At 40.6% G+C, this 21,238-nt stretch overlaps 1 protein-coding gene and 1 long non-coding RNA gene across 4 annotated transcripts in view; one reads left to right on the forward strand and one right to left on the reverse strand.

Moving 5' to 3' along the window:
- kif26bb (kinesin family member 26Bb) overlaps positions 1-20,429 on the reverse strand; it is a 97,068-nt gene extending 76,639 nt beyond the window's left edge. Inside the window, exons 1-2 of the mRNA XM_023806725.2 lie at positions 19,620-20,429; positions 18,968-19,357 (exon numbers count right to left, since the gene is read on the reverse strand). Of these exons, the coding sequence (XP_023662493.2) occupies positions 18,968-19,357; positions 19,620-19,682 (453 nt within the window). The 5' untranslated portion in view covers positions 19,683-20,429. The remainder of the gene's footprint in view (positions 1-18,967; positions 19,358-19,619) is intronic.
- On the forward strand, positions 6,990-11,004 carry LOC111841176 (uncharacterized). Of its 3 annotated transcripts, none has more exons than XR_002837613.2 (4): positions 6,990-7,031; positions 7,119-7,364; positions 10,053-10,215; positions 10,682-11,004. It is a non-coding gene; the product is annotated as an uncharacterized lncRNA (long non-coding RNA). The 3 variants fall into 3 exon arrangements; XR_011984199.1 differs by having other exon boundaries at positions 7,119-7,351; XR_011984200.1 differs by having other exon boundaries at positions 7,119-7,351; positions 10,053-10,203.
- Positions 20,430-21,238: the final 809 nt, after the last annotated feature.

Raw genomic sequence — 21,238 nt, forward strand, 5'->3', positions numbered from 1 at the left:
TATGAAATCTTTCCTTGTCTTTGATCCATTTCCTTTTTTCACAAATGTCATGGCCTCCTAATCTGATATTGTACTCAGCTTGGCATTTCCTTATCTAGCTAAATATGTGTGCCCTTTAAACATAAAAAGATACATAGCTCGCCAATATTTTAATCACGCTGTTATTCAGTTAATTTTTTATTTTTTTATTCCCACAGAGGTATAATTAAGGATTTAAAATGTCTTTATTGTTTTTAAAACAGCGACTGTAGTGGCCTACATGTAGATTTACCATTTTCTTAAAGTTTCGTATTTAGCGGATAGCAATGTTGCCTCACCTGCTAGACGGGGGGCTCTAATCCCACCACCACCCTCTGTGCGTGGAGTTTGCATGCCCTCCCCCTGTCATGCCGGTACCTCTGGATACTCCAGTTTCCCCCCACAGTCCAAAGACTTGCAGTTGCATGAACTGGTTGTTTAAACTTTCTATTAAATTACCAGGGCACCTCACCCAAAGTGCTCATCTGCCCAATGCCTTGTATGGTGTGGGATAAGCTACAGGAGACAGACCCTGCACTGGATCAGCAGTTGGAAGATGGATTAGTATTTTGGTAAATGCATTGGTTTACTGATGCAAATTATACAGAATTTGAAGAGACAACCCACTGGTGGGTAAGTAATATACCCACAACTAAGTCATACTAAAATAAACTATTTCAGCTGCACAAGCTATAGATCAGGACTGCCCAATCCTACTCCTGGATCTTAGGGCGTGTTCACACTAGACGATCCGTATTGTGCCCAAGCACATATGAACCCCAAAGTCCAGCTTGTTGTTGCTCCATACCGCGGCTGTTTGAAGAGGCAGGTCAGAGCATGGTTAGTCAGACTCGGGCACGGTGCACATCTAGCGTGATCGCTAACCACGCCTGGGTATAGAACACAGACATGACGTTAATGGTGCAAGTGACACACGCATGTGCACATGTACACTACACATGAACCAAACTTGGAAGAAATGAACTGGATCGGCTGTACAGATTTTTTTTTTTTTTTTTTTTTTTGCAAAACTGTGCCGTGAAAAAAATTACACGTAATCGAGTAGCAACAAACGTTTGACAAACATGGCAGCAAAGGATCACTTTGGTCTACAGCAGAGGTACAGTGTTTGATGGAAATTTGGACATTAACAGTGGGTCCCCCAGACTGGAGTTGAGAATCACTGCTTTATTATTGGCTGACTGAGAGGTTCTGCTATAGATTAATAGCCTCCTTGTTAATTTTACAAAGTGTTATCTTACCACATTCATATATAAAATCAAACAGCAAACATAAAATCTTTGACACACATCATTATTTAAGATGTCACCTTGACTACTGCTTTATTATATCATGTCTATAAGATAGTAATTCAGCTGATCTCTGTGATCAGGCACTTCTTCACCATCATCTAGGACTGTGGATTTGATTCTTCTTTCACTCCTGTGTATGTAGAAATTGCACTTTCTCCCTTGTGTTTGCATAGATTTATTACAGCCTGAAGGCTTTCGAACATCTCAAAGACTTTAGAAATCTAGAACTGGTGCCTCACTGCGTACAAGCCAACAATTCATACCAGCAACCCCCACTTTCACCTGACAAACAGTAAATGCAAAAATGTCCCTGTAAAAATGTATTTTAACTATTAATAATTATTCCTGTATTCATTTCATTTGCTTTATTCTACTGGGACTCTGTATTTGTGTAAGCCAAACACTATGCATTTCCCTTTGATAGTTCAATTTGCTTCCCAATAATTTAAAATATCTGTGATCGTCACTAGATGCATTAAATGACAATTAGGCGTCAGACTACATGCATGAATCGGCATATAAAAACAGCCTAGAGTTAAGAGTTTTTCCATCCATTGTCTGCCGCTTATCTAGCTACTGGGTCGCAGGGGCAGCAGTGTGAGATGCCCAGACCTCCCTCTTACCAGCCACCTCCACCACCTCCAATACCAAGGCGTTCCCAGGCCGGCTGGAAGATATCATCTCTCCAGCGTGTCCTGGGTCTGCCCTGGAGTTTCCTCCTGGTTGGACATGACAGATGCCTGTACCACCTCAACTGGCCTCCTGAATGTCTGAGCTCCGGCCCCAATCTCTAAGGCTGAGCCCAGACACTATGCGAAAACTCATTTGTGCTACTTGCATCAGCAATCTTACTCTTTTGGTCACCCAAAGCTTGTGACCATAGGTGAGGGTAGGAACATAGACCGTCTGGTCTACAGCATCCACATTACTCCCAGCGCTGAACCGATCCACCTGTCGATCTCCTGCTCCCTTCTATCCTCACAAATAAACAAGACCACAAGATACTTAAAACTCCTCCGCTTGATGCATTAACTCATCCACCACCAGGAGAGGGCAATCCACCCTTTTCCAGTCAAGAACCATGACCCCAAACTTGGAGGTGCTGATCTGTATCCCGGCCGCTTCACACTCAGCCGTAAACCAGCCCACTGCATAATGGTGTTCTTGCTAATGATCAGAAGGGATGTGCCTGTATTGTTTTGTTACATTTTTGCTTTTTTGTACCAATATGTTCTGTTAATACACTGCCCGGCCAAAAAAAAAGTCGCCATTTGAATTTTTCATTGGACCGCCTTTAGCTTTGATTATGGCGCACATTTGTCATGGCATTGGTTCCACAGGCTTGAGCAACATCTCACCCTTTATTTTAATCCATATTTGCATTAATTTCTCACCGAGATCCTGTATTGACAAGTGAGTTGAACCACTCCATAAAGCCTCCTTCAGCACATCCCAAAGACCTTCAATGAGGTCACAACTCTGCGGTGACCAAGTCATGCGTGAAAATGATTCCTCATGCTCCCTGAACCACTCTTTGACAATTCGAACCCAATGAATCTTGGCATTCTTGTCCTGGAATATGCCCATGCCAACAGGGAAGAAAAAAATCTATTGATGACGGATGGAGGTGTAACCTGGCCATTCAGTAGATTCAGGTACTCAGCTGACTTCACATTATTGCTGCATAATGTTGCTGAGCTGTAATAATGATCCAGTCATTGGCTCTTAAGTATTTGCTGATATAAATTCAAATGGCGGCTTTTTTTTTTCGGCCGGGCAGTGTATTTGCCCATTTTGAAGGCTACGTAACTGTCAATTGCTTAGCTAAAATATGGAGTTTGAATGAACAAGTTATAAGCTATGTTGGCTTTTATCTTATTAGGCCTATAGGCTAATAAAAGTAATAACCACAATGAACACTGTCTATGATCATAATTCATAATACATTACACACAGTAACTGGATTTGGCAGAATCATGAACTTTGGATTCGGTATCTGGAAGAATCTAATAAATTATTCATTCGAATTTGGGGCATCCCATGTAGGTAACAGGTTCACCTTCAAGAACTGACTGTTCACTTGCCTAATGTATAATGGTACATTTGACAACTTGACAGATACCATTGTAATGAGGTAATCAATGTTAATCACTTCACCTGTCAGTGGTTTTAACGTTACAGCTGATTGATGCACATGTACTGTCTTTGCATTTTGTTTCACATTAACTGTATGTTTCCCTACGCTGTGTGCAAACAGGAGAAGGAAAAAAAAACATTTGCAGTGACGTCCAGTTTTCCTGTAATGTAATCAAGCAATCGGCTGCACTCACATTGCAATAAGGGCACCTCAAATCAAAGTTTACTTATCAAATGCACAACAGTAAAGCATACGGCAGCAAGTACAGACAATAAAATGAGTGCAAATTAAGCTACTTTTGTCAATCGCCATTTGATTCTACTGATGTGCAAGTCATCTGTGATGTCGACATTGACATTATCATTTGTTCATTCTGAGTCTCACATCAGTATCTCCCGAATGTTCTTGCACAACTCGCACATAATAGCGCATCCGTTATTATAGATGCCACATACATGTCAAAATTTGAGGGCACCAATGTGGTTTGTACCCAGTAGTTGTAGTCACACTGGCCCTGGGTGCAGCAAGTCGTTTCTTTCCCTCTATCTTCCGATCTGACCACCTTTTTTAGGGGCCACTGATTGGACATTGAGTATATGTATCATAAACAGGACTCAGAATTTGTAATCATCCCAATTACATAATAACCTGAATACATGACTAGCTCTGTAATCAGATCATTAGAAACACACGGAAAGTTCTGAAAGTTATGAAATGCAAACATATTCATAGTCAGCTAACAATGACAACACATCTCACTTACTTCGTAACTTGGCAAACCGCATGTCCCTCATTTCCTCTCTATGGTCCATAGGGCTAAGTGACATGGACCAAAAACAACATATCGGTATTTTAGGTAGATTAGCAATACACAAAATTATATGAAGTGTGCTAAATATTCAGTTTTAAATCAACACCTCATGGGATATAACAATGATTCCTTGCTTACCCCTCCATGAAATTTCCTGAGCTGCTAACTGAATGGTTTGATTTTAACTGTGAATTCTGTACAACATCACACCTGGAGGTCTTGCATTGCTTACAACCAAGAAGGAATATTATTGGTCTATATCCAAGATCTTTAACAGAGCCCTAATTTCAGTATATCAATATAAATGGTTCTGTGTTATCCTTTATCTTCTTTTTAAAATACGCCAGCCAGCCCTAATGGTCCATTGTATTTCATTGTCCTCCCGGAAACCATTGTTTTGCGGCTCACTTTCATTGTGTTGGTTTTTTGTTTTACATGTGTTTTCTGAATTTGCAACGTGTCTGTTACTTCGCTGTGTGTTTGTAAATGGTTTGTTCATTTCATTTGATTAACGTGTTTCAAGAATTTCTACTTTATTGACACTAAACACCCACCATACTACAGCCCTTCTATACAACTTGCTAGAAACAGCAGACAATATACATATCTATGATAAATATATTGTTAGAAAATGTACATCAATACATTTTCTTGTTCGTGATAAATGTGCTTAGGCCCCCAAATATAACATTATATAACATATAATGTTATATAATAGAACATTTTGTCATGCCTCTACCTTACACTGTTCAACATTCCTCATCTTGGTTTTTGTTTACAGTCCCTACCGTCGGACTTTGCAACCAGAAAGGCTTGATTTGCATATTTTATGAGCATGCAGTTCATTTGTATTGACCATTTATGATTTTCTGGGGGCGTCCACTGCACAGGATTTCGAAGTTGTGCACGTGCTTTTATTTACAAGGGGAAATGTGCGTACACAAGGTTTGATAAATCCTATTCTTATGTCTGTGTATGCATTTTGTTTTCTTTTCATGCCTATGCAGGACAAGTAGGTACAGAAAATGGATGGATGGATGGACTGAAATTAAGGCAAAGTTTGATAAATGAGGCCCTGGTATTTATAAATAGCATTTGGTGTATGTGGATGCCATGTGAGGGACTGGCAACCCAGACAGCTTGTGTCAAACCCCATGCTTCCTGCTATAGGCTCCAGACTCGCCCGTACCCTGCACAGGATGAACTAATAAGGAAATTGGATGAATGAATGTTAAGCTACATATGGTTCTCCACTAGGGCTGCCGCCTGAAAGTTAATGTTTCAAATATTCAGTCGGAGACCTGTAAGTCAACTGTGATTCTTAAAGTCCAAGAGTGTGTTTTAGTTTTGGTCCAGAAGTGTGCATTACAAGATAAAACAGACAAAAGTTTACAAGAGGGATGAAATTTCAATGAGGAATTATAAATAAGCGGAATCATAAAAATATTTTGTTCTAGCAGATCATTTGCTAAAAAAAATCCACATTAACCAATGATCTGGGCAGTAGTGATGAGAGGGTCGACCCACTGGTCAGGCTAGTTCGGATCAGCTTACCAGAAAATATCACAGGTGTGAGCAGCTCAGGTCAGTGACAAAGCAGCGTTCCAACTAAGTTTTAATTACTTACAGAAACATTGTGTGCAACCAGCTGATGTTATACACAGTTTTCAGTTACATGACTGGCTCAGAGACCTGGGGTGTTTCTCAATGCCAAGCATGCAAAGATCGTTAAGGGATGTTAGGATGTTAAGGTGTACTTGCATGCTGCTTATGAATGTTCTATGAATGCATCATGAATGCATTATAAAGGTGCACTGAACGTTTTATGAATGCAATACAAAAGCATTATGAAGGTGCAGTTAATGTAAAGCATTACCTTTTATTTAAATGAAGGTGTGTGTTTGACTAATACTATTTGAGGACCCCAAATATTCATATTCAACAGCCAAATCCGATTCAACTGACAAAATTCTGAATCCGGTACAGGTACAGCTCCACTCATAAATTATTACAATATTAAGAATGACCTCCAAAAGAGAACTAGGTGACTAAGATTTCAAAATGTTAAACAGGTTAAACAGGGGGCAAATTCATGTTATTAATTCTTCAAACTTATACAGAAAGCACACCCACCTAAACCTAAATTCCACCAAGTGTAAAACTGCATTAGAGATTATTGATGAGACTGAGCCAATTTGTTATGTGTGTATGACTGCATGGAAGCATGGATGTATGAGCAAATTTCTTTTCAAGTACCATGGATCATTCACTGAAAATAATAATTATGAAAGACTTAATGAATCACCCAGCTAACGAGTACTTTTATATTGCGCTGCTTCACAGTACAACAACCCAAAGATCTGAATCTGTCTTTGTTACATACAAAAAGAAGATTTTTTTTAAAGAAACCTAATCCAAACTCGCGCTCTATGTCACCTTTGTTCTTTCTCACAATTAGTTTTAATTAGTGTTTTTTTCCCCTCTTCTCAGTCAGTAAAGTTAAAATAACACATCTTAAGTACGTTCTGCGAGCTGGCAGGGGGTAAGCTAATGGCGCAGGGTGGGGTTAGGCTGGTCAGCATTACCGTGGTGAGGGATCACCAGCTGCATGCCTACAGGTAACCCAGTTAATGGGACCCAGATGTCCCTGCTTGGACTAATTGCCTTATTAGGGGTTTTATAGGGTCACTTGGGCAAATTTTGGGGAGGACTTGAAGTTAAAGGCACTTGGAAGAAGGCCTTGCAGGAGGTGGTGTGTAATAAAAGCAGTTCTGTTAAAGGACTCTCTGCTGGTCAGAGCAATGTAATCGATATCTCATCCAGCTGTCTTGTTTGGTAGAAATATTACAGATGGTGTTTCCTGCTGGATGCCTGAAAGAAGTCTTCCCCATAAGACCCTCTGCCATGTCTAACTCTTATTCACGGGGGGGTGTCCTACAAACCTAGCTTTCTGTAATGGCAGGGGTGGCTGCCATGGCTACTGCATAGCAATGAATAAAGCTAACTCCTGCACCCCCCCGCCCCACCCCCGTCCTATATGTGGAAGTCCCCTGTGCCTGAGGGCTGACGTTGGTGAGTGCCTGAAGTAGGTATCTTCTTGTCAATGCTGCTGGTCCCTTGGCCCTAAAACAATATTATTTTACTGCTAGCAAGAACAGCTGCTTTTCTTCTGGTCCTGAGACCAGCCCCAAGGCTGACTTGATCTAGCTGTGCTTCCTATAGGCCTCAGACAAGCTAGCAGGCAGTTAGAGGCTTCTCATGCACCCTTCTAGCTCGTGTTTGCTTGTGGCTCAGGTTAGCTTGGAGCTAAGGGTGAAGGATGAAGTACAACAATGGCACAGGATTAGGTTTGGTTGTGTTCTTGTCATTGCCAGCAGCATACCTTTGGCTCACCTGGTTAATGAAAAGAGGCCATGGTTCAACTAATTGCCTTCTATGGAGTTTTATAGGGTCTCATGGGTGAATCAGGAGCTGGATCTGAGGAAGACCCCCCCCCCCCCCCCCCCCGCCTATATGTATAGCAACTTGCACTTGTAGGGGTTTTCATTTCTTCCATTCAATCTTTCTGAACTTTATGAAAGCTTTAAATTCAACTTTTGTATTAATCCTACTAGCCAAAATCTATGCCTCATTAGTGGTAGTACACTATAGCACGTGGATTCGGGTGGACTTGTCAACTTGCTACAGAAAGCAAACACAATTTTTTACAAAACACCTACAGGTATGGGACAAGTGCTTTCCAACAAATAGCTTGTTGTTGTTGTTTTGGGTGATGTGAAGGATTTTTTTGACTTGATTTTTGATGCCAGTGTATTGGTCAGTGAATGTGTTTGTTCGTCTGTCAATCATTCCTTTAACTGATACTATACACACCTGGTAATGCAAATAAATCATGACACTTTGCCAGTCAGCATGTGGGCCCACCTGAAATCTAGCTGCTCACAGTTGCTGCTGAGTCATGGCATGAAATGTTGTGTCTTTGGAATTGGTGTTAATGCTGCTTTTTACCTGCTGGGGGAGTGTTAAATGGTGGATGGTTATGACATGTTCTGACACGCAGTCTAAAATCTCTAATGTAGAAAACTGAGATGTCAAAGTATCAACTTACAGTAGAAAATCATAATCCTTCATAAAAATAACATCAATCTTCCATCATTTATCTTGATCGGGTAAACGTAACAGTACTCTTAAAAATATACTCCCTCAGAGGGTGTAGCGAACATTTCAAATTATTTAGTATTTAATAATGAGATAACAGCCTTTCTGAAGGCACGCCAGAAAACCTCTGAATGTTATTGCCAAGAATATGCCGTTGCTTAAACAGTTCAAGGTAATAAGTGCTGTTAGTTACCCAGGGATAAGGCTCTGGTTATTGTACTTTCAGAGCATTTCCCCCCGATATAAATGCAATGTTTAGGCCACCTTAGCCGAGTCAGAGTCAAAAGCATATCTTTGACAACTGGAGTCTGAGTCAAAGCCCAGTTCTTTACCAGAGCTGGGTACCAGAGTCTGGGTAGCACAATTTCCATTCTAGACCTTGAATCTGAATTCAAAAACTATAAACTGAAGACAACTATTTTAGGTTTTTTACATTTAAATTAATTTAAGATGACCACCAACTAAGAAATAATTACTTTCGACTAAGAAATAAATGATTTGTTAAACACAAAGGTAATAAACAGGTCTTCACTGCATCCTGTAGTAATTATTAACGTCATTGTAACATGGCTCTATCCTGCTGAGCACTTAAATTTGGTTCTGGAACCAAACACTATGCATAAAACAATATAAAGTTTATTGTAAATGCTTTATTTAACAAAAATCTTATTAAACACTGTAATTTGTGTACACAAAATGTTCAGTAGCAGATCTACTATGAAACACACTGTTTAATACCTGGGATAACTGGGAGTCTCCACACTACAACAATAACATATTGCTTTTGCTTTTAAGTTCTGTGAGCATTTTATGGCTTAAATGTGCTCAGTAGGGGTCTAAAAGATTACTATTTTGATGCCCACTCCCGCCAGACCATTAGGACTAAAGGAGTAGGACCTTTACACATAGGTACTGATCTGATATTAAACTTCACTGTCACCTGTGTATCTCTGGAGCCCAAGGAGGTTTATGTGAGAGAATTTCAAACAGGGATTAATAAAATACAACAATAATTACAAGATTGGCTATCTAGCTAAATAGCTATCTCTAGATTACTATGTAACACACATTTTGGCTGGACACTTGGCTGGTCATTGCCTCTCGACAAACCGAGTTTGCCAGCCTTACGTACTTGACTTTGTTTTCTTTCCAGATGTCAGTTGAAACTAGAAGTGGTGCCAGCCGCCTCAATGATCAATGGTTTGCAGTATTTGCATTCCACAGTGTGCACGTTTTTATTGGATGTCTTGTACAGAAACTGCTTACGGTTTATGTATGCAAAACGTATAATTGCTTGCTTGGATGAGAGTTAACTGCATGTATTTGAGTTTGAGTCAAGACCAAGTTAAAATTCACACAAGTGCATGACAAGGCCAAGTCTATTCATATGTGAACAGAAGAGCATGTCAAGGACCACAACTCTGTCCAAATGATTTAGCAGACATAGAAATAAACATAGTGACACCTTTTATATTAAATGTGAGCATGCTTTTTATACTGTAAAAGTAATGTGACCATATATAATCGAAAAAATTAACAGGGTGCAAATGTTGTGAATGGCAGTGGTCATGTTTCAAAATTTCTCTGACGGTGTTATGTTCTCTGTCTCATTCAGCAGGGTAACAACCAACATGTCTCTCCCATCATCGTTCACACAGTCCTGCATCCAGGGGGGTATTCCTCAAATCCTATTCAGGATGCTGCCATTTGGACCGCAGTGCTACGTGATGCCATGTTTCACATGTCTCGTCATGTAGTGTTAGCTGGTAAATGCTATGGTAATGACTTGCAATGATACAAGTCAATAAAAATGAGCATAGATGACTATGGAATGGACACAATCTGTCACACATGCAAGGGATACAAACACAGAAGATACTGCCATCAAAGAAGCTATCAAAAGCATAACTAAGCCTGTGCAAGTGTAATTTTTAAAATGTGTTGCTGCTCTTTGTCTCTGGAAAGCAACACTAAAATGGTTTTTCTCATTTAATTTACCCTTAGGCTAGCAAGGATGTGCAATTGTTCTCATGTGCAGCCTACTCTAGCTGTAGAGAAAAATGGCCAGGAAGAAATAGAAGCGAAATGTGGTGATGACCTAAAACTTGTAGAATGTTCTGGAAGTGCAGGAAGCATCAGAGAGAAAGAATGTTCAGCAGAAGCAGAAAAAATAACTGAGCAGAGCAAATATGTTTGAAGCTCCGCCATGTTGACTGTTTCTCAATGCTGCTTCTGTCTCTGCAGGTACACCGATATCATGGCTTTCACACGATTAAGGACTGCTGGGAATTCTGCCTTTCACTTGCAGAATAATGCTGAAACTCACCAGAAGGCCCTTGTTAGCCTCCCCTGGCATACTTAATGTGAAACTAAATGACATCCAGCAGATGTTTAATCCTTGTCCAAGAGCACAAATCTCACCTAAAGAATTTCCAATGTTTATTTTCATGTCTGTAAATCATAACTTATTCCCATGCACCTGTCTACATGTTGATTGTCCATCCCTACATTTGGCTGTTATATGAAGGCCCGTGGGCCTCAGCACAGAACAGAAACATTTCACCGATCATTCAGTTCTGCTGGTTTCTCCATACTGTTCACAGCATCTGGTTAGCTTAACTTTGCAATCCTTGCCACTTGCTGTTTGTACACTGGCTATCACTTTCAAAACAAACACTGTTTGTATGGGTAAACCAAGATTAAATGATGTGAGTGAGTGGAACTCCCACACAGAATACTGTCTACTGGGCTAAACACTCTTTATAACTTAACAAATGTTAAAAATTCTACATCTGTTATGCGTGAGGATGATTATCTAGGTGACACAAACACTATTTTTTGTGCAGCTGTATTATAGCTGGCCTGGAATTTCAACCAGGGGCCTGCGTCACAATACTGGTTTAACAAAGTCAAGGTTAGAAAATAAGTTTCAGCTTAACAAAAAACAAATACAATCCGAAATAAACAGTATCTCAACACTATGAACAATCTATGTCGAGCCAGGTTTCTTACTGAAACCAAGATTACTTCCTGAGTACGTACACTTAAAAGCGAGTCATGTGCAGCAATCAGACAATCACATAAGCATGGATCGCAACAGGGCTACGTATTTCAATGCAGTGGAACAGAAAATTAGTATGGTAGACTATGAAGAATTCTAAAGTACAGTAACAGCAAAGAGCAATACTGTAGCTGCCATGAAACCTTAGAAGGCATGCTGCAGCAGATAGCTGACAACGTAAATGCTTACATAGTGTGATTGTCGTAAATTGTTTTAATTTCCAAATGGGCTTTGTGGTTTTCATAATTCTTCTTAGTCGTTTTATTCATATGCATAATCCCTTTTTTATTATTCAGTATTAAATAAACTTGTCACCCTTCAAAACCCATTCAATATTCCTTTATCACAGACACACACACGTTTGTATTCATTGTTTCAATTTTTGTGGGGATTGTCCATTCTTTTTTATGGGAAAAACCCTAATCCAAGCAATGACAACCTTAACCTTAAAATACAATAGTACAGTATTGACATTTTTAGGTTTTTGATTGTAGTCACAGATTTTTTGTAAATTTGAGTTTCCCCTAGTAGAGACCTAAAAGAACTGTCCCCACAATGTCAGTATAACAGGTTTTTACCACATTTTGGGCCCCACAATGTAATATAAACATGACCACAAGAACGCATGCATACACGCCCGCACACACAAACACAAACACAGAGGTTTGTAATTATATCTTTGTGGGGACTCTTCATTAATTTCTATGGAGAAAACTCTAATCCCAACGAACAAACAAAATGCCAGACTTTTGTTTTTTTTAGTTTTTTGATTGCATTCACAGATCTTTGTGGGGACCTGAAAAATGGTAAACCAGCACTGTGATATTGCATAGCTAGAGTTACCTGTACTTAGCCTCAAAGTTATTTGGCTAAACTTTGTGATACAGGCCCCTGGTTACAATGCCAAGATGCTGACTGTTAGCTTAGATAGTGAGGAAGGTCTAAATGAATAAGCTGTAGCATCAGTCCTGAATCGGAGACCCTTAAAATGATGAGTTTAATTAGGACAAGGCAGTTCCATTTTGCAATATACTGTATAAAGAACCCAGACCATTGGCATCTCCTCTAGGGTGTCCCCAACCTTGTGCCATATACTGCTTGGGATAGTCTCCAGGTCCCTCTGTGACCCTAACCATGACAAATAGATGGATGGATGGATGGATGGATATAACACCAAACAAGGGTATTTGTGCAAGCACCCTAAATGGTATATGTAAAAGAATCTGCAGTCACATTAGAAATTAATTTAGTACAGTGCTACTGAAAAGCATTCAGGTATAATATCTTTTCTGAAGTGTGTATATCAAGTAAGAATGCAGTACTAAAAGGAATCAAGCGCTCAGAAAGCACATTCATACCACACAAATCCAAAATGATGTTCATCTTAAAAAGGGATTATGAATTTTCATGTGAATAAATCTATTAAGCATGCGGAAACGGGCTTTGAGCCGAGCTTCCCGCAGAGAAGGAGCGCTTGGCAACCCGGATACTAGCTACAGAGACAAAGGAGGGATCGATGCAGTACTGAAACACTGGTTCCGGTACCGGTGAGAGATACCAAATGTCAGGCTCAGCAGTGGCTGCTGAGAAGAGCTACATAATCGTTGTCAACATACATATCAGTGAATGATAGCATTGAAGCCTATGATTTAAGCTAAAGACATTTCATACCAAACCAATGATTGGCTGGCCATGAGGACAGAAATACTGTTACATTAAGCACACATACAGTCCTCTGGTTCTGCTTGATCTAATCACTATGTGAGACACAGGGAAGCTGCAGTGTAACCAAAGAAAAGAGCATCATGAGGCCCGACGTTCCTGCAGCCAGGACCTTCAGTGGATGCTGGGTAGGGAGGTGTTGGTTTGGTTACATGGTTACTTTAGCGTTACTTATCGGGGTCTTTCACTGACTTTAATTAGACTCCTTTTAGCAAAGAATTTGAGCATCAAATGTTTGTGGCTTCAGCTATGGCTGGATTTATCTTGCCTTCACAGGAGCCCAGACACCCATTTGTTAGAGGATCTTGCTGTTAGATGAGCACCACAAAGAATGGAGTCTGTGTTTCTTCAGCTCTCCTTGAATCCAGCAAGGCCATCTGAGGGCCGTCTTAAGTCAGAGGAATTAGGACGGAGCTAAGACCCCCACTGGAGAGGCCATGGTAATACGGGCTATTCAGCCTGTCAAGCGGCTGACAGAAACAGAGCCAAGCATTTGTCCTCCGACCATTACCACACGTGTCTGCGTTTCAGATCGACAAGACCAGACGTACCTGGTTTTGCAATGAGGTCATGCTCTTCACTTTTTTGCAATAGTATGATAGTAAGGCTAATTAGAAACTGGAAAACATAAATCCCCCATACAAGTTTCAAGTGTAAACAAACACATGTTCAGTCTAATCTATAATGTGAATAAAAATCAAGTAACTGATGGTTTCAGTTTAAAGGACTGATGTCTCAAGCACATTCTAAGATTGAGGTATGAGTCAGTCCCTACTGTATTGACATGCAGTGAAAGCAATAGTAGCTTAACGGAAAAGCAGTAACACAAGGTGATATCTAAAGACTCTGCATCAGTGGCTAGAGACTTAGCTTGGATAAGATACTATCTAGAACAGTCTGTTGCTACAAACTCGGATGCATGTGCATATGATGTCAAGTTTGGAACATGAGCTGAGGTAATGCCAGGTTTAATGGTGTATGAAATGATCTAGAAATCACCCTCCTGAATTCATTTCTTATGAAAAAATTATTGCGTTTGTCTGTAGTACTAATATTGGTGGCAGCTACATGCAAGGAGATAGAATTATGCTCAGTGTTAAGAACCCAAATGAATGTCTAAAGAACTGATATATTCATCATGGTAATTCGTTTTTCTGCAATGGCTCCCAATCACTTCCAGTGAAAGAGTACCACAGTAACAGTAAGTAAGGCCCACTCCAGAAGAGCTTTCAAGTGTGTGAGCCATCAGCTGCCCATTGGCCACCCACTACCTGCAATGCATCCTATTACATTCCACTTCAGAGACACACAGGGCTCATAAATGTGACATCAGTATGCAGGCTACATGTGTCATGTGACATGTCTGTTGGCAGGTTACATTTTCCCTCCATTTTACTGCCAGTATTCAAGCAATTAGTAACAGGCTGAACCACATAAAATCACACATATTGCATGACCTCTCAGACAGAATCTGTTGTCCAGCTCATGAATCTTACCTTGACTGGCTTTGTTCTGTTAGTGTATTTGCTCTGAGTGTGTAGAATACACTTTATGAAAGGGAAAAAGGTTAAGGATTAAACAGAGGACATTTGGCTTCAGAATCATCATGTCCATTATAAGACTTTACAGGCAGATGTCACCCAGAGTCGTTCAGCTAAAATTACTGTCCATCTGTGTCCTAACTGCCCATCCTGGTCTGGGTTGGGGGGGGGGGGGGGTCAAGGATGACACAGGGCGCTGGATGGAACATCGGTCAATCACTCATACAATCATACACTACAGGCAGCTTAGAGACTCCAGCACCTGCACAGCTTTGGACTGCAGGAGGAAATCACACTACCTAGAGTAGGGGTGTCGAACTGCAGTCCTGGTGGGTTGGAGCCCGACACATTTCTGGGTTTCCCCTCATTTAGTACGCCTGCCTCAACTCCTTGTGCTAATTACCACACAGCTCTTGTGCTGAATCGTTTGTGGTGGAACAGGGAAAGAACTAAGCTACACAGGGCTCCGGCCCCCCAGGACTGGAGTTTCACACCCCTGACCTAGAGCAAACCTGAATGACATGGGGAAGACATGCAAATTCTAGACGCAAAGGATGATGGGACTCAAACCCTGATCCTTAGAGGTGAGAGGCAATAGTGCTGCCCACTGAGCCATGGTGCCACAGACTACAATTACCCCACCTTGACTTTTGTTCAGACACATAGCGGCGTCCTACTGTGTCCATTCTCAATGTCTTCATGCCTCCAAAATGGATTTTCGCTTGAGCAGGTCAGCATGCTCACTGAATCCAGGTCAGTGGTGTTCCTTTAAGGAGGTGGGGGCTAAAAGAAATTAGCAGCCGAGGTTGCAGGTGGCAGTTTTTCCATCCTTCCTGTAGCTATAAATCCCCCCCACAGGAAGCCGCAGTGCCCTCAGAGACCCCTCTCTCCCACTTGCGATTCTGTCCTTCCTCTTTGATTTTTATCACCGTCTCCGCGGCGACCTGCAGTAAAAGGTGTAGGGACACGTAACATGTGTAACGTGAACCGGCCGGCTCAAGACTTCCCATCAAAGGCGGGCAAGACACACCAGCTGCAACACCAGCTTCTTCCAGGATGGATGTATGAGTTTTAAAGCCCTGTCTTCTGTGCTTTCTTCTGAGTGGTTTCCTGAATGTTTTAGGACTAAAGTTTTAAATAAAAAATTCAGAGTATACCTACAACTATTTTCAAATAGGTTATTTTATGTGTAATGTAAATTTACTCCAGTGTGTAATAAGTTGAATGCCGTCATTTGTACAGCATAAAAGAATCAAGTGCGTGAAAGCATATTAGCATTAGATATAGCAGAGATGTTACCGGACCGGCAGTTCTGAAGACTGGATTTCCTGGTGCTTCAGAGACAAGGGCGCGACCCAGTAGAGAGAGGGAGCAGCCAGAGATCCAGGAGGCTCCACGAGCATTAGAGTATCGTGCCGCATCTCTGCCGGCTTTGATCAAAAGCAGCGTATGAGTGCTCGAGGCTGTGGTGCAGCCCTAGCATTGACGTCATGCAAATATTGTTGCACTGTTAGCACAGCAGGACCTGGTGCAGACCCCTGGAGGAGTTATGCTGCTCTGTAGCACAGCTGTGTTCCTTTAGTGCTCATCACGCTGCCATACAACACAAGAACTGCAAAACATCACATATTCAAATACATACTGCATCACTTGCTTTAAAGCTCCTATCTGCATTGTGTAGAGGATATATACTATAATCAAAAAATGAATTCCAGAAATCTTTAATCTAGGTATTTTCTATGTTCCCAAACAAGTATAAGTGAATCTAATGCCAGGATAATCACTTTGGGTTGAGCGTTGGGGGGTTGAGGTCTCCAGCCATTTATGGGGGGGGGGGGGGATTGTATTAGCTGATTTTGATTATTGAGGTGGGGTGTGGTTGTAACCCCCCCCATTGCCCCATAATTTACACCCAAGGTCTAATGTATGTTTTATATGAATTTTATTATTTTAATGTTCAGCTCCCTATACACCTTCCATATGTTACAATGCTTTCAAGATTTTAAAATGTGCACATTTATATAGAATCCATATAGAAAAGATTATCTGCCTTTGGATCATGATGTTTTCATCAGTGTTGGGCAAATATTCACGTCACCATGTTCATCTGCGGCAGAAGGCCCGTAGGCGACTGGACTGAGTCACAGACCAAAAGGTCAGATGTTCAAATCTCAAGTGAATAATCCCTATTTTAACCCTGAGCATATTTCTTATCTAACTCTATGGGGGTACCTTTCCCAAAAACTCCTCTAAGTAACTAGCATAGTTGGAATAGTTCAGTTGCATGGTTCCAACTGTGTAAGTTGGTATGGTTGCTAGCAACTATGGAAAACGTTCACCTGGTGTATGGAATGATCTAGAAATCCCCCTTCCTCATTTATTTATTATGAAAAATAATCATGTTAGTGCTAATAATAAACAAATCTATCTCATTTTTAGTAACTGGATATAATGGGAAAGCATATTGCTAACTGCAGAATTAAATGTGTATTGCGTTGGGAAATGAGCAAATTAAAGATTTTTCTATGCTTTTCTATGTTTCCTTTCTCTGCTAAAACACTTTGCACTTATTCTGTTTGCTACAATAACTCTTTTCTTTAGCTCCCTGACTACACATTAAATTATTAGGCTTGGCAAAAACAACAAATGACATTTTTGAATTTCACAGGAATCACCGAAATTGCAAAATGAAATGCCTTGAAATGCCTAAAAGCAAAGAACTTTGGTGACCATGACATGTTTTCCAGAACCACAATAACATGTCTGGGCTATACAAAGGGACAACTGCAGGTCAGCATGAATTTCTGAAATTTTGGAGTCATTTCTGAAAAACTGGTTACTACTCCGTTGTGGCACCAAGGTTAATGTAGCAATATTAACAGTTAATGAGCTAAACACCTCTACATATTACAATCTCTTAATGAGATATAGACTTAGTCAATGTTGAAGCTGGGGAAGAACAGAATTGCAGCGCAGCAGCGCCCCCTATCAGTATAACACACCAGAAAACTTCGGAAATTATTCCGTTCTTTCTGTCATTTTCCATCTGTGAATCTGTAACCTAAAACTACATAAGGCTTGTATCTACTGGAGGATGAAATAGATTACCCCCTTCTCATCCAAGCACAGTGTTATCTAAGTGAGATTCTAACATTATGAACTAAAAGGATAGATAGATAGATAGATAGATAGATAGATAGATAGATAGATAGATAGATAGATAGATAGATAGATGGATGGATGGATGGATGGATGGATGGATGGATGGATGGATGGATAGATAGATAGATAGATAGATAGATAGATAGATAGATAGATAAAACTGACAACACATTCATTGCCAAATAAAAGCTATTATTCAAAGAATGCAAAACTTTACGAGATTTACATGATGAGTTGCATATACGGTTCAGCCACAATATCAACGATGAATAGGCTTACCTAAACATAATTTAGTTTGGTAATTTTGAATGCATTTGTCTAACCGTACAGGTATACCTAATTTTTGCCAACATAAGGAGACTTGTCGGTGTATCTACAACTGGATACCCATGTACCACAGAAGGAAGTGATTTATAAATTAACAATAATTTGATTAGGACAGAACTCTCTGGGAGTACCCGCTTGGAATTTAATTAATCGCGGATGTAGCCCACAGTCATTTTTATTGAAGCCCAAACGATTTAGAAGCCTTTATATATACAAGCATCAGGGCAACATTCCGTATTATAATCATTTTCTGAAATCATGTCATTTAAAATCACAAACAACACAAGTGGTTCAATGATGTAATATTGTCTGAAAAACAGCCATGTGATAGTCATATAGACAATAAAACAATTAACTTTAGTGATAAATCATAATTTATCAAAACCTTTTATCGTCCGGATAGACTAAAATGGGGATAGCCTATGTATATTTCATGGTGAATTGTACGGGGCACTTTGAATGAAGATTAATGTTGAATCTGAATTGTAGCCTATAAAATGTACAAAATGAAATACTGCTGTCCTGTGACTGTAGTGTTAATAAAGAAACACATTTCAAGCTCAGGTGATACAGACAGGCTCATTTTCTTTGGGCTTAATGAATTTTGAACTCTAAAAGGTGTTTGCTGTGTGGTGATTTAAGCTGACTGTGTTCTGACTTTGATACTGTACATAGTCTATTCGTAAGTAGCTCTTCGTTTTGCCAAGTGGCGCCTACCTTGCTGGACAGGGGTCCGGGGATAAGCAGTTTCAGTGCCTGCCTTTTCAGCTCTATCAGCCGGGCATTACAGTTCTCGCACCATACTCCTCGGTCAGATCCAGGCGAGCTCCCACTGCCCGAACCAGGGGACCCAGTGCCAAATCCCGGAGATCCGCCAAGAGATCCAGGCGAACCTGTGCAAACACCGGGAGATGTGGTGCCGGGAGATCCAGAAAAGGATCCTGGGGAGGAGATCCCTGATCCCGGAGAAGGGGTTCCAGACGAGCTGGGTATAGATCCCGCGCCTTCCGGGGCAGGGCGATTACCGGAGCGCGATTCCTCGTAAGTTTTTCTGTACCATGTCTCTGGGGAGTAAGAGGCTGATTTGGTCGGAGAGGCATCGATAATCTGTTGAAAATTCGAGAGTACAGCACTTTCCATATAAGATAATTGTATTGTAATTATTTGTCAGTTTGATGGGCCATTTTATGGGCAGTAGGCTACATAAAACTTCTCATGAATATATGTGATGGGTTATATTGTGCATAAATGCATGCTATTGTTTAACATTGTGAAAACATGCCTAACTAAACAGTTTTATTCAAAATATGTTTAATAATCAATAATAATTAGTTGTATTATTATTATTATTATTATTATTGAAACATACCGCATGTTTCCGGCTCCTTGTCGTCGCAGAACACCTATCTTTATTGCCTGTGAAAGAAGTCATGATGAGGTTGGTAAGGAGAGCGGAATAAAGATTATATTCTTGTCGCTTCTTAAGTATTAGGGCTCTTTTAATCGATCCTGCGATCCTCCGTGTATTGCTTACGGCGGAAAACCAACGTAAAATTAGTATCCAATTCGTAACCCCGAGGGAAATGGTTCCGTTTGTTCAACTTTTAACCCCAAATTATATCCAGGTTTTCACTATCCGTCCGCTGACTTTTAAAATCCATAATGCGCCTGGCAGCACGGTCTGTGGCTGCGCGAATGAGACGGTGTCAGATAGGCGGTCCTGAGAACCCGGTGGAGCTGAGGAGCTTCTCAGCATCGCCACTTGAAGGATGGCTGTGCAAGTCCTTCGCCAGAAACCCGAAAATGTCACCATCTGATTGTATGTGGATTGCCCCTGCAGCCAATAGAGGAACGATCTAAACCGAATAATGGGTTGGTATCAATGTCTATCTAGCCAATAAAAATCAAATCGTTGGTACCAAAGGTAGTTTTAAAACTATTTCATTTCATTTGTACCAAAAATGAACAACTCTGATTATCCTGCAGCTACCTCAGTGAACTATGTAGCCTACACAAAGCAAAAACAGGCGACTTTTTATTAGGACCTCCACGATGTCCCCGTTGAGACAAAAAGCTCCCCAAAAATAATATTTCAAAATAACTGAAACCCCCAATTCCGTCTACAGTTTTCTGTACATTCCACAAAATATCGATCTCAAACAATGATACGTTAGTGATTCACCAATCGCCACAATTGTTACTTTCAACCTAGCTGGAATTCAAGGTAAGTATAGATTCACGCTTTCTCGGTTCCATACCGCCACCTTGCGTTCGAAGGTCCACCCGCTAAATCTGGTCAGGATCGAGGCGGGGTCTGGAGCCTACCGCAGGCAACACAAGGCACAATTCTAGGATACACCTTGGACAGATTTCCAGTCCATGGCAAGGCATACACTATGTTGTGAGCCTATACTGCTATAGTGTCAATTAGAATAACCTTAGCAATAGTCTTCAAACTGTCAGAGATATTGTAGTAACCAGAGAAAACCCACAGACCACCGGGAGAACATGAAAACTATACACACACAGTCATGTAATCATATCTTTTTGAGGACCACTCGTTCATTTCTATGGGAAAAATGCTAATGCTAACTATGACAACCTTAACCCCTACCCAGCCCTAACCATAAGTAACCAAGCAAAATACAAGAGTTTTTGCATTTTTAGTTTTTTCATTGCAGTCACAGATTTTTATAAAATAGAATTTTCCCATATGGGGACCAGGAAACTGGTCCTCATAAGGTAAAAAAAACAGGTATTCATCATGTTGTGGGGACATTTGGTCCCCACAAGGTAAGGTATACCTGGACCATACACATAGTGGGATTCAAACTCACAATATGAAGCACACACTGCCTGTACCATCCATCACCCATCACCCAACCACTCATCCTGCTCAGGGTTGCAAGGATGAACAATGCCAGCAATGCTAAAATCAATAATAATTACAGTCAGCTTAATTTCCCCTTAGCTCAATCTAGTGTTACA

The sequence above is a fragment of the Paramormyrops kingsleyae genome, chromosome 19 (assembly GCF_048594095.1).
Source record: "Paramormyrops kingsleyae isolate MSU_618 chromosome 19, PKINGS_0.4, whole genome shotgun sequence".
Taxonomy (NCBI): Eukaryota; Metazoa; Chordata; class Actinopteri; order Osteoglossiformes; family Mormyridae; genus Paramormyrops; species Paramormyrops kingsleyae.